At 46.8% G+C, this 13,161-nt stretch overlaps 1 protein-coding gene across 1 annotated transcript in view; it reads left to right on the top strand.

Annotated features, from left to right (window-relative positions):
- Positions 1 to 13,161, top strand: part of spock1 (SPARC (osteonectin), cwcv and kazal like domains proteoglycan 1) — a 258,148-nt gene that overhangs the window by 166,874 nt on the left and 78,113 nt on the right. The window contains exon 4 of the mRNA XM_056289939.1: positions 829 to 842. Within this exon, the coding sequence (XP_056145914.1) occupies positions 829 to 842 (14 nt within the window). The remainder of the gene's footprint in view (positions 1 to 828; positions 843 to 13,161) is intronic.

Genomic DNA, 13,161 nt, shown 5'->3' with positions numbered 1-13,161 from the left:
ACTTTACTGTATCATAGTCGTCATCATTATTCCTCTTTTACAAAAGCATTTTCTGTCTGTTAGGGTAAATATTTTGTACACTGAGCCATTGCTGAACTATTTATTGAATTATTAACATGTAAATATACAGGCTATAGTAGGGCGGCTCAGTGGTTAGCACTGTTGCCTCACAGCAAGAAGGTCCTGGGTTCAAACCCCAGGCCATTCAGGTCCTTTTCAATGTGGAGTTTGCATGTTCTCCCCGTGTCTGCATGGGTTTCCTCCGGGTGCTCCAGTTTCCTCCCACCATCAAAAAGACATGCATGTTAGGGTTAATACTCTTGTCTGTGCCCCTGAGCAAGGCAATGGAATGAAGAACTGGAATTGGTCCCTGGGTGCTGCAGCTGCTCACTGCTCCTATACAATAGCATGGGTTAAATGCAGAGAACAAATACATTTTAAGAATATAATGTCAAATAAAGTGGCTTTCATTTTCAAATAGTTCTAATACAAAGGTTTGATGAAATGTATTATTCAAAAATGAGTGCCAAATGGCTCATGTCTAAATTGCAACTGAAGGGATTGAATATATACACTCACTGGCCACTTTATTAGGTACACCTTGCTAGTACCGGGTTGGACCCCCTTTTGCCTTCAGAACTGCCTTAATCCTTCGTGGCATAGATTCAACAAGGTACTGGAAACATTCCTCAGAGAGTTTGGTCCATATTGACATGATAGCATCACGCAGTTGCTGCAGATTTGTCGGCTGCACATCCATGATGCAAATCTCCCGGTCCACCACATCCCAAAGGTGCTCTATTGGATTGAGATCTGGTGACTGTGGAGGCCATTTGAGTACAGTGAACTCATTGTCATGTTCAAGAAACCAGTCTGAGATGATTCGAGCTTTATGACATGGCGCGTTATCCTGCTGGAAGTAGCCATCAGAAGATGGGAACACTGTGGTCATAAAGGGATGGACATGGTCAGCAACAATACTCAGGTAGGCTGTGGCGTTGACACGATGCTCAATTGGTACTAAGGGGCCCAAAGTGTGCCAAGAAAATATCCCCCACACCATTACACCACCACCACCAGCCTGAACCGTTGATACAAGGCAGGATGGACCCATGCTTTCATGTTGTTGGCGCCAAATTCTGACCCTACCATCCGAATGTCGCAGCAGAAATCGAGACTCATCAGACCAGGCAACGTTTTTCCAATCTTCTATTGTCCAATTTTGGTGAGCCTGTGCGAATTGTAGCCTGTTTCCTGTTCTTAGCTGACAGGAGTGGCACCCGGTGTGGTCTTCTGCTCCTGTAGCCCATCTGCCTCAAGGTTCGACGTGTTGTGCGTTCAGAGATGCTCTTCTGCATACCTCGGTTGTAATGAGTGGTTATTTGAGTTACTGTTACCTTTCTATCAGCTCGAACCAGTCTGGCCATTCTCCTCCGACCTCTGGCATCAACAAGGCATTTTCGCCCACAGAACTGCCGCTCACCGGATATTTTCTCTTTTTTGGACCATTCTCTGTAAACCCTAGAGATGGTTGTGCGTGAAAATCCCAGTAGATCAGCAGTTTCTGAAATACTCAGACCAGCCCGTCTGGCACCAACAACCATGCCACGTTCAAAGTCACTTAAATCACCTTTCTTCCCCATTCTGACGGTCGGTTTGAACTGCAGTAGATCGTCTTGACCATGTCTACATGCCTAAATGCATTGAGTTGCTGCCATGTGATTGGCTGATTAGAAATTTGCGTTAACGAGCAGTTGGACATGTGTGCCTAATAAAGTGGCCGGTGAGTGTATATAAACTTTGTTAAAAGAAGCACTCAACGGTAGGAAGGGTGCTCAACAAATAAGGAACCAAATAATCCAGTGAGTCAAGTGAATTCTTTATGAGAGAGTACAAGCCTGTTTCATGCCATAAGCAATCATCAGCTGTCAATAAAGTTACACGGGAAAGAACATAACATATTAACTGCCTCGTCATGCACATCACGTGCACAACGTCCAATGGGGAAGGGGGAGGTGCCTACATTCAAAAATTCAAAAACATGTGATCGCTAACCATCCAGAAGGGGGCGGGAGGCGTAGGTTGCATACAAAGTTAATGGTATTTGTATTGGCATGATTTATTTCTAATTACAAAATAGGTGCTTATATCTGTTTCTGCAACGGCTGGCCAATTCATTCCTGTTATTCAATGTGGACATTTCTGGTTTGCAAATGATAAACTATTTTTCAGTTAGACATAGATTGCACATTTTACTACTGGTTGAATATGCTTTGTTTTTTGAGAGAATTTTTCCAGGTGGTTGAATAATTAATGTCTCTGCCCTCTAATGACCAAATATGATGGCTTAAAGATGTTGCATTCTTTAAACGGTTATTTCTAAAGCTACCCATGTGTACATTAAACCCACCCTACAGTGACACCGTGGCCACAAACCACGTTATCCAAAAGTTCAAAAAAGTAAGCACTTTTTTAAATCTTTTGGATAAGTGCTTCACCCCTGACCACCAACTGAGGAAGATATTTAATAAGAATACCATCAAAATTAGTTACAGCTGCATGCCTAACATTCAACAAATAATATCGTCCCACAACACAAGAATCATGAACAAATCAATGACACCTTCATTACAAACAGACACCCCCAACTGCAACTGCAATGGCAAAATAGATACATGCATCGGTCTAACAGAGGGATCAGTCAAAAAGAGGTGTAGTGCACACGTGTAGCTTTATAAACAACCATTTAAAGAATGTGACATCATGATAGAACAAAGGTAGTCTTATAAAGTGTCTTCACTTGGTGTATAAATAAAGGCCTATTGTTAATTGTTGGCTGTACAGGAGACTCACTGAGTGTAGCAAGTCTGTACACACTAATTTCAGAAGTGATCTTGGTGGATGAGATCTGGAAGACATGATATAAGGAGGGGAAGAACAGGCAACTGCCCTATAAGAGAGACTGTACTGTATTGATTGGTGCACATTCAAGCACCTGGGTTTGAATAATGCGTCTCTTCATTGAACATATATTAAAATCGTGTGACAATACTGTGAGAGATTTTTGTCTCATTCCTCATGTTATGTCAGAGTGACATTAAATAACTGCTACGAGTATATATATGGCAGGAATGAGGAAAAACACAGGAGACCAAGGCGAGTTTGATGTTTATTCCTCAACTCCAAAAACCAACTGCAGCAGGAACAACCCTGCACCGGCGAGTCCGGGAACGTAAACCACGCCCCCAGCTCACAGTCCTGCTGGGTGAGAGGCATAGCCCCTAGTGTCCGCCACACAGCCCCCCCCCCCCCCCCCCCCGAACACCCAGAAGGGACTCCTGGAAAGAAAATTGGTGTCTCACTGGAGGCTTAAGCAGCCTGCCATAACGGCTGCACCGTCCCTCAGCCGAAACCGTAGGTGAAACACAGTCCAAAGCCGGCTGAGAAGCAGAACGCTGAACCCGTGAAGACACTGCCGGGGTCCTGGAAGGAGGACGACCCCGACGGGGAACCTGGGCCGGAAACACAACTTCGCCTGCCACCCTGTGCGCCGGTTTAAGCCTATCAAGCGTGACACGCTCCCTACGCCCACCCATATCTAGCACAAAACCCTTAGGACCCGTCTCAAGAACCCGAAATGGGCCATCGTATGGGGGTTGGAGGGGCGAGCGGTGAGCATCATGCCGTATAAAAACAAAACGAGCCGACATGAGCTCCGCAGGCACGAACGACCGCGGAAAACAGTGGTGAACGGGGCCTGGAACCCGAGTGCTGTCGGACAAAAAAGGATAAACGGCCGGACGGGGTCGAGGAGCGGAACTCCCAGGCAAAAATTCCCCAGGGACGCGGAGCGGCTGACCGAGCACCGGCTCAGCGGGTGACGCGTCGAGGTCCTCCTTAGGAACCGAACGCAACCCGAGCATAACCCAAGGTAAACGCTCCACCCAGTTACCATCTGGGAGCGCAGCGCGCAGCGCCGCCTTGAGCAACCGGTGAAAACGTTCACACAACCCGTTAGCCTGAGGGTGATACGCGGTAGTGCGGTGTACCTGCACACCCAAGGATCGCGCAAGTGCCGACCAGAGCTCTGACACGAACTGGGGGCCCCTGTCTGAGGTGATATCTGACGGGGTGCCGAAACGGGCGACCCAGGAGGAAAGAAAAGCGCGTGCAACATCCGAGGATGTTGTGGAGGATAGAGGGACAGCCTCTGGCCACCTGGTGGTCCGATCTACCATTGTGAGCAGGTGCGTAAAACCCTGTGAAGAAGGTATAGGGCCCACCAGGTCCACATGCACGTGGTCGAAACGTCTGGCCGGGATCAGAAACGGTTCGAGGGGCGATTTAGTGTGCTGGTGGACCTTGGCGCGCTGGCCCGCTACACATGCAGCTGCCCACCCCTTGACGTCCTTGCGGAGGCCACGCCAGACGAACTCGGAACCGACCAACTTCACCGACGCCCGAACTCCAGGGTGCGAGAGGGAGTGAATCGAATCGAAAACTCGACGGCGCCAGGCCACTGGAACAACGGGGCGGGGACGGCCGGTGGAGACATCGCAGAGGAGGGCAGGACTGCCTTCCTGCATCACAGCGTCCTCTAGCTTGAGACCGGTACGCGTTGACCTAAGGGCAAGGACGTCCGGGTCGCTGGGCTGGTCGGCAGCCATAGCGGAGAAATCCACACCGAGGTGCACAGGACACACAAGCACACGCGACAGACAATCGGCAACAGGGTTGGACTTCCCGGCCACATGCTGAATGTCCGTTGTGAACTCGGAGATCACCGCTAGGTGGCGCTGTTGACGAGCAGACCACGGCTCAGTCACCTTGGACATGGCAAAAGTCAGCGGCGAATGGGCGACCCTCCAGCAGGAAGCGGAAATGCCGGGTTGCAAGGTGCAGTGCCAGCAACTCCCGGTCAAAAACGCTGTACTTGCATTCGCTATCCCGCAGTTTGCGGCTAAAAAATGCGAGTGGCTGCCACGCATTCGCCACACGCTGTTCAACCACAGCCCCCACGGCTATGTCAGACGCATCGGTTGTTAAAGCTATGGACGCCGTGGGTGTGGGATGGGCGAGGAGGGCAGCGTTAGCCAGGGCGCACTTAGCTCCGTCAAAGGCCTGGACCTGCTCGGGAGTCCGGTCGACAGGGTCGTTAGCCTTCTTAAGCCGCAGGGCTTCGTAAAGTGGCTGAAGGAGGTGGGCAGCGCGAGGGAGGAAACGTTCATAGAAATTCACCATTCCCAAGAATTCCTGCAATGCCTTAACAGAGACTGGGCGGGGAAATTCCGCCACCGCTTGCACCTTAGAAGGCAACGGGACCGCGCCTTGCGGCGAAATGCGTTGACCCAAGAAGTCAATCACCGACAGTCCAAACTGACACTTGGCCGGGTTGACTATCAGGTCGTGTTCGTCCAGACGACGGAAAACCTGTTTCAGGTGCGCCAGGTGCTCTTCAGCTGACGGACTGGCCACTAATATGTCGTCGAGATAAACGAACACGAAAGCAAGGTCACGCAACACCGAGTCCATCAGCCTCTGAAAGGTTTGCGCTGCCCCCTTCAGGCCAAAAGGCATGCGCATGAACTCAAAAAGCCCAAACGGGGTGATCACTGCGGTCTTGGGCACGTCCTCTGCGCGCACGGGAACCTGATGATAGCCGCGCACCAGGTCCACCTTAGAGAAAATAGTGGTACCTGCCAGGCGTATGGAAAAGTCCTGTATGTGTGGGATGGGATAGCGGTCATTGGCGGTGACGTTGTTCAGGCGGCGAAAATCGCCGCAAGGCCGCCACGACCCATCCGCCGAGGCCCACGGGCTGTTGGAACGCCTCACTATACCCAGACGCTCCATGATGGCGAACTCCTCCTTAGCTATAGCCAATTTTACTGCGTCGAGGCGCCGCGCGCGCGTAAAAACTGGCGGTCCCAGAGTGGGAATGAAGTGTTCTACCCCATGTTTAGTAACCGCGGTGGAAAGGCAGGTGTAGTCACCGATGGAAAATCCGCCAGCAAACGCTGAAAAACATCACCTAATGCTAAAAAGTTAGCGTGTGTTTACGGCCCGGCTCCCCCTGTCTCGCACGGAACAGTGGCGAAAGACACAGCATCAATTAAACGGCGGTTTGCAACATCAACCAGCAGACCATTAGCACACAGAAAATCCGCGCCGATAATAGGAACAGTAATGGCGGCGACTACAAAGTCCCACTCAAAATGGCGCCCGTGGAAGCAAACAGTCACCAACCTTGTGCCAAACGTCGCAATGGACGAACCGTTAGCTGCACTTAACTGTGGGCCGCCACCTTCGGCCGACATGTCTGTCTTAGCAGGAGGGAGTAGGCTCTTTTGCGAGCCTGAGTCCACTAGAAACCGTCTTCCTGACATCATGTCCTTAATGAAGAGCAGCTCACTACGTCCGCCAGCGCCCACAGCTGCTACTGAGCGCTGGCCCGGCAGTTTCCCGCCGCCTCAAACGTGCACGGAGGGACGCAGCGCCTCGCCTTACCGCCGAACCGCCGGTGGAAGAAACAGAGGCCTCTCCCGCGCCGTCTCCGGGCAGTCACACCAGCCACCACTGCCGGGTCCGCGTCCTCCGACGTCGCCTGCAGAGGCTCCGATGCCACACTCTGCACAGAGAACCGTCTGGTAGCCAGCAGGACCCGATCGGCCTCCTCAGCCAAACCTTGGCAGTCACCAGCGGCCAGACACGGGGAGTTAGCCAAAGCCGCGCGCACAGGAGACGGGAGCTGGCGCAGGAAAACGTGCGGGAAAAGGAACCCACCTTCGTCTGAGCCTAGCAGTGACAGCATATTGTCCATGAGATCCACAGCCGTCCCGTCGCCCAAACCGGATAGGGAAAGGATTATATCTGCCCTCTCTGCGGCAGATAGGCTGTACCTCCGGAGCAGAAGATGTTTGAGGGCGATGTATTTATCGTGTTGCGGAGGGGCGCGCAACAGCTGCATGGCCCGGCGCGTGGACTGCTGGTCCAGCGCAGCGACGACCAAATAGTATCTGGAGTCGTCCGCGGAGATTCCACGCAGGTGGAACAGCGCCTCGACATGCTGGAACCACGAGGCCGGGTCGCTCTGCCAGAACTCTGGGAGCTTCACAGCCGCGGCGAGAAAGGCCGGCCGTGAGAGTTGGGGCGGCGTGGCCGAAGTGGATTCACACTCCTCTTCTGCTCCAAACATGTTCAATTCGGGGTCACCAATGTGGCAGGAATGAGGAAAAACACAGGAGACCAAGGCGAGTTTGATGTTTATTCCTCAACTCCAAAAACCAACTGCAGCAGGAACAACCCTGCACCGGCGAATCCGGGAACGTAATCCACGCCCCCAGCTCACAGCTCTGCTGGGTGAGAGGCATAGCCCCTAGTGTCCGCCACAATATAATGTTTTTTTCCAAAACCGTCAATGGTGTTGAGTGCTCGACTAATGAGGAGCGGAGCTGATGAGTGCGAGACACACGAAACAGGCCTGTACTGCTATGACTTAAAATCTTTTTTCTTGTATCCGTGTTGATGTATATACACTACCGTTCAAAAGTTTGGGATCACATTGAAATGTCCATATTTTTGAAGGAAAAGCACTGTACTTTTCAATGAAGATAACTTTAAACTAGTCTTAACTTTAAAGAAATACACTCTATACATTGCTAATGTGGTAAATGACTATTCTAGCTGCAAATGTCTGGTTTTTGGTGCAATATCTACATAGGTGTATAGAGGCCCATTTCAAGCAACTATCACTCCAGTGTTCTAATGGTACAATGTGTTTGCTCATTGGCTCAGAAGGCTAATTGATGATTAGAAAACCCTTGTGCAATCATGTTCACACATCTGAAAACAGTTTAGCTCGTTACAGAAGCTACAAAACTGACCTTCCTTTGAGCAGACTGAGTTTCTGGAGCATCACATTTGTGGGGTCAATTAAACGCTCAAAATGGCCAGAAAAAGAGAACTTTCATCTGAAACTCGACAGTCTATTCTTGTTCTTAGAAATGAAGGCTATTCCATGCGAGAAATTGCTAAGAAATTGAAGATTTCCTACACCGGTGTGTACTACTCCCTTCAGAGGACAGCACAAACAGGCTCTAACCAGAGTAGAAAAAGAAGTGGGAGGCCGCGTTGCACAACTGAGCAAGAAGATAAGTACATTAGAGTCTCTAGTTTGAGAAACAGACGCCTCACAGGTCCCCAACTGGCATCTTCATTAAATAGTACCCGCAAAACACCAGTGTCAACATCTACAGTGAAGAGGCGGCTGCGGGATTCTGGGCTTCAGGGCAGAGTGGCAAAGAAAAAGCCATATCTGAGACTGACCAATAAAAGAAAAAGATTAAGATGGGCAAAAGAACACAGACATTGGACAGAGGAAGACTGGAAAAAAGTGTTGTGGACGGATGAATCCAAGTTTGAGGTGTTTGGATCACAAAGAAGAACGTTTGTGAGACGCAGAACAAATGAAAAGATGCTGGAAGAATGCCTGACGCCATCTGTTAAGCATGGTGGAGGTAATGTGATGGTCTGGGGTTGCTTTGGTGCTGGTAAGGTGGGAGATTTGTACAGGGTAAAAGGGATTCTGAATAAGGAAGGCTATCACTCCATTTTGCAACGCCATGCCATACCCAGTGGACAGCGCTTGATTGGAGCCAATTTCATCCTACAACAGGACAATGACCCTAAACACACCTCCAAATTGTGCAAGAACTATTTAGAGCAGAAGCAGGCAGCTGGTATTCTATCGGTAATGGAGTGGCCAGCGCAGTCACCAGATCTGAACCCCATTGAGCTGTTGTGGGAGCAGCTTGACCGTATGGTACGCAAGAAGTGCCCATCCAACCAATCCAACTTGTGGGAGCTGCTTCTGGAAGCGTGGGGTGCAATTTCTCCAGATTACCTCAACAAATTAACAGCTAGAATGCCAAAGGTCTGCAATGCTGTAATTGCTGCAAATGGAGGATTCTTTGACGAAAGCAAAGTTTGATGTAAAAAAAATCTTATTTCAAATACAAATCATTATTTCTAACCTTGTTAATGTCTTGACTCTATTTTCTATTCATTTCACAACATATGGTGGTGAATAAGTGTGACTTTTCATGGAAAACACAAAATTGTTTGGGTGATCCCAAACTTTTGAACGGTAGTGTATATATGTGTGTGTGTGTGTGTGTGTGTGTGTGTGTGTGTGTGTGTGTGTATGTATATATGTTTTGATGTGTATGTGTGTATATGTATGTGTGTATATATATATATATATATATATATATATATATATGTATGTGTGTGTGTGTGTGTGTGTGTGTGTGTGTGTGTGTGTGTGTGTGTGTATATATATAATCCAGTTAGTCAAGTAAATTCTTTATGAGACAGTACAAGCCTGTTTCATGCCATAAGCAATCATCAGCATACACAGTCATACACACACACACACACATTACTTTTTAGAACTGATTTGATATTACATGGCTGGTGAAATGAAACCTCACTTTTTTTTCTTTTTTTTTTGTTGATAAATAGAAGAATAGAATAGAATACTCTATTAGTCGTTTTGTACATATACATACAAATGAAATTTACTCTCTAAATTTAACCCATCCTAGCTGTGTAGCTAGGAGCAGTGGGCAGCAACCGTGGACCAACTCCAGTTTTTCTTTCCATTGCCTTGGTCAGGAGCACAGACAGGAGTATTAACTCCAACATGCATGTCTTTTTTATGATGGGAGGAAACCGGAGCACCCGGAGAAAACCCACGCAGAAACGGGGAGACCATGCAAACTCCACACAGAAAGGACCTGGGACGGCCTGGGATTCGAACCCAGGACATTCTTGCTTTGAGGCAACAGCGCTAACCACTGGGCCACCATGCCACCCAGTAAAGAGCCCCAAAACCAAAAAGGTCATTGTGTATATGAAGAATATATTTAAATAAACAATTAATAAGACAGTTTGCAGAAAACTCCAAACAGTAACCCAATATGATTGTTTGTTTTGGGCCGAAGAGAGGGGTCCAGAAATGGCAAATCAACAAGCTGACCATCAGGTTCTAGAGGTTTTCAACCAGGTGCTAATTGATTGCTCTGGAACGGCACAGCAGGCAACCAGTCATTTCATGTATTTTCAGGATTTGAAACATTGACAAAAGATACTCTGGGTAAAAACTTACAAACATTACAAAAATTATTTTAACAAAGAACTCCTCATTCATGCTCTTTGAAAATAAACGTCAAAGGTTATAAATCCAAAATGCCTGCTTTCTTTTGTTTATATAATTGATATCACCCCCTCGCTATTAATTTTAGCTTATTCCATGCCAAAAAAGTAATGCCTGAAGGAAGGTGTCCCCCCCCTGAAATGTCTCGTCACAGGATTTTTAATATAATTTTTTAATTGCACTTGTGCTCTCTCACTCTCTCTCACTCTTTCTCTCTCTCTCGGTGACACCTTTACCCCCCTCTCTCTGTCTGTGACACTGTTCACCATTATAACCATCTCACCTTTATCCCCCATCTCTCTCTCTCTCTCGCTCGCTCTCTCTCTCCGCAACACTCTTCACCATTATAACATCTCATCTTTACCTCCTCCATCCCTCTTTCTCACTCTCTCTCTCTCACTCACTCACTCACACAGAGTTGCACATAGCCATTGATTTTTTTCCCTCCCTCTGTCCTGTAAGGCCGTCATCAAGGTACTGTGCCTTTTCACAGGCTCCCCACCAAAAACACATTTTTTCACACACCTGCAAATTTTCTCCACTTTTTTTTTTCTTACTGATTTCCCCTGTCATTTTTCAGCAGTAGACAACTAACTAATGTCCTTTACCACGAGTGGTTGGAATCTTAGCAGCGATCCAAAAGATTTATTTTGGCTTTCAGGTGTGCATTGGTAAATAACATGGCTCATTAAGTTTGCCCCCCCTCCTCCAAGTGAGACTAAAAGATTGTCTGAATTTGATTTTTTATATTATTGTTATTATTTATTTATTTATTTCAAAGCAATAAGCAGCAAAGCAATGGGTGGCATGTATCTTCTTCAGTGAGTCATCCAGACAAAGACACTTTAATCCAGTTTTGGATTTTTGTGAGAGGATGTCAAGAGTTCTTGGGAGGATTGAAGACATAGAAAAAAAAAAGAAATTATAATAAGTGAGGGAAAAAAATAAATCCACAGGTTCTCTTTAAGAAAACAATGAAGGAACGAGAATGAAGCCGCTAAATTGTGGGAGATGCAGTAGGAATGATTCATGGATAATAACAGATTGAAGAATAATGAAAGAGTAGAAGAGGAGAACTCTGTGTGAAAGAGTATAGCGAGGGAGAAGAAGAATGCAGAGGTGACCAGGAGAGTGGAAACAGGTGGTTGGCCAATTTTGCTGCTCTTTTCCTGCATTACAATTGATTAGTTGGTATGATAGACTGTGCTGCCCACTCAAACCTTAGGACGATGGATAAAAATTACTTCCCTTCATACACACCCCTCATCCCTACTGCACTCCCTTCCTCTTTTCTCCCTGTTTATCTCCAAACCTCTCTTCTTTTATTCATCTTCCTCTCCCCTCCTCCTCATCATCATCACTCTTCCCATCTGTTTTATTCCCCCTCTCTTTCAAGATTAAAGGAATAGTTGGGAATTTTTGAAGTCTAGCACTATTTAATACTAAACGCCCAGGTATTACATAGGCTTTTGTTCATACTGGACACACAGATCCAGCTTGCTATTTACAGTTCAATGCAGTTACCAGATGAAAAATCGGTAATCTTCATTCAGTGCTAAAAAAAAAAACCCTGCACGGTTCAGCCAAAGCTGACGCTGGCACAATTTATTATAATGATTTCGAGTTGTAATTTCCAAAAATTTACATGCGTTTTTATTGATTAATAGACCTTTTTCATAAACATGGTCAGCGTACTTCCACTTCATTTTGGCAGGGTAAAGATGGGTTCGTACCATTGCCAATAGTTAAGAAGCCAACTTTCTGTCACTTCCAGCTCTCTTTGTGGTCACTTATGTGTTTCAGTGTAGCCGATCAACACAACACAGGTTTTTCGTTGACACATATTTCTGTTGTCAGATGATGGCACAGCTTTATAAAATGATTTTGACTGAGGGTCACAAAATGCTAACGACACAGAAATTGCTGTCAGCTTTGGTTATTGGCATTTTGGGGTAACTACAATTTGCAGAAAAATGTATATTTCACATGCATAGTAATATTACAAGCAACTGCTATACATTTTACTCATAGGCGGATTATGAGACAATGGGCCCCTGGGCACAGATGGGTAAAAGACCCCCCCCCCTCCCGGTGGGTACACTGACTTGCAGCCAACGGCACAATAACTAAATTCACCTGTACCTCAACAGGATTTACAGTGCACTTACACACAATTAACGCCAGCATACATTCACCTGCAGTTTCCTTCAGATTTTCAGTAGCACTGATGATGTTGGGACGCTGTTATTGAATGAATGAATGCCTTTATTTGTCATTGCACAGCTGTACAACGAAATTAAGTGCAACTCCCCAGTGGTACAAAGTAAAAAAAATAAAATATATACAAATAGTCAAAATACAAATAGACACACATTTGCAGCGCAATCAACATGTAGTGTATGCATAAGTATAAAACTAAGTGTAATATCTATTACACTAGATAAATAGTCTGTGTATCGCACTAGCCCGAGTCAGCATATTAATATATATTAATATATTGACATGTATGACTAAGCCCTATGCGACAAGAAATGCAAAGTTAATAACAGTGACTTCATGCAGAAGCTCAGGTGTAGGGGCCCTCTGAGTCCCTGGACCCCTAGGCCCCTGGGCCCGGGCCCGGTAGGCCCGTTCGATAATCCACCCATGATTTTACTCTCCATGGCTTAAGGAAGTTGGGCAGAGATCATCACATAGCATGCTGGTGCTTTAGACATAGTGATATTTATGAATACTTCACATATAAGTACAAAGGTGCTTCATAACATCAACGTTGGGGTAACGAAGAAATTATCTTAAAGAAATATTTTTTACATGTGTATGTAACCTGCACGACAGGGGAATGGGCCTATGCTTGCGCAGGGACAGTTTACAGTCTAATGTCTAAGTTCAGTGGAGATTGGTGTAGGTTTTTTCTAGACCGGATTCTAGTACTCACCCCAAAG

This window comes from Lampris incognitus, chromosome 1, assembly GCF_029633865.1.
Source record: "Lampris incognitus isolate fLamInc1 chromosome 1, fLamInc1.hap2, whole genome shotgun sequence".
NCBI lineage: Eukaryota > Metazoa > Chordata > Actinopteri > Lampriformes > Lampridae > Lampris > Lampris incognitus.
Note: the sequence above shows the minus strand (reverse complement) of the source record. Positions and strands in the feature narration are given on the sequence as shown.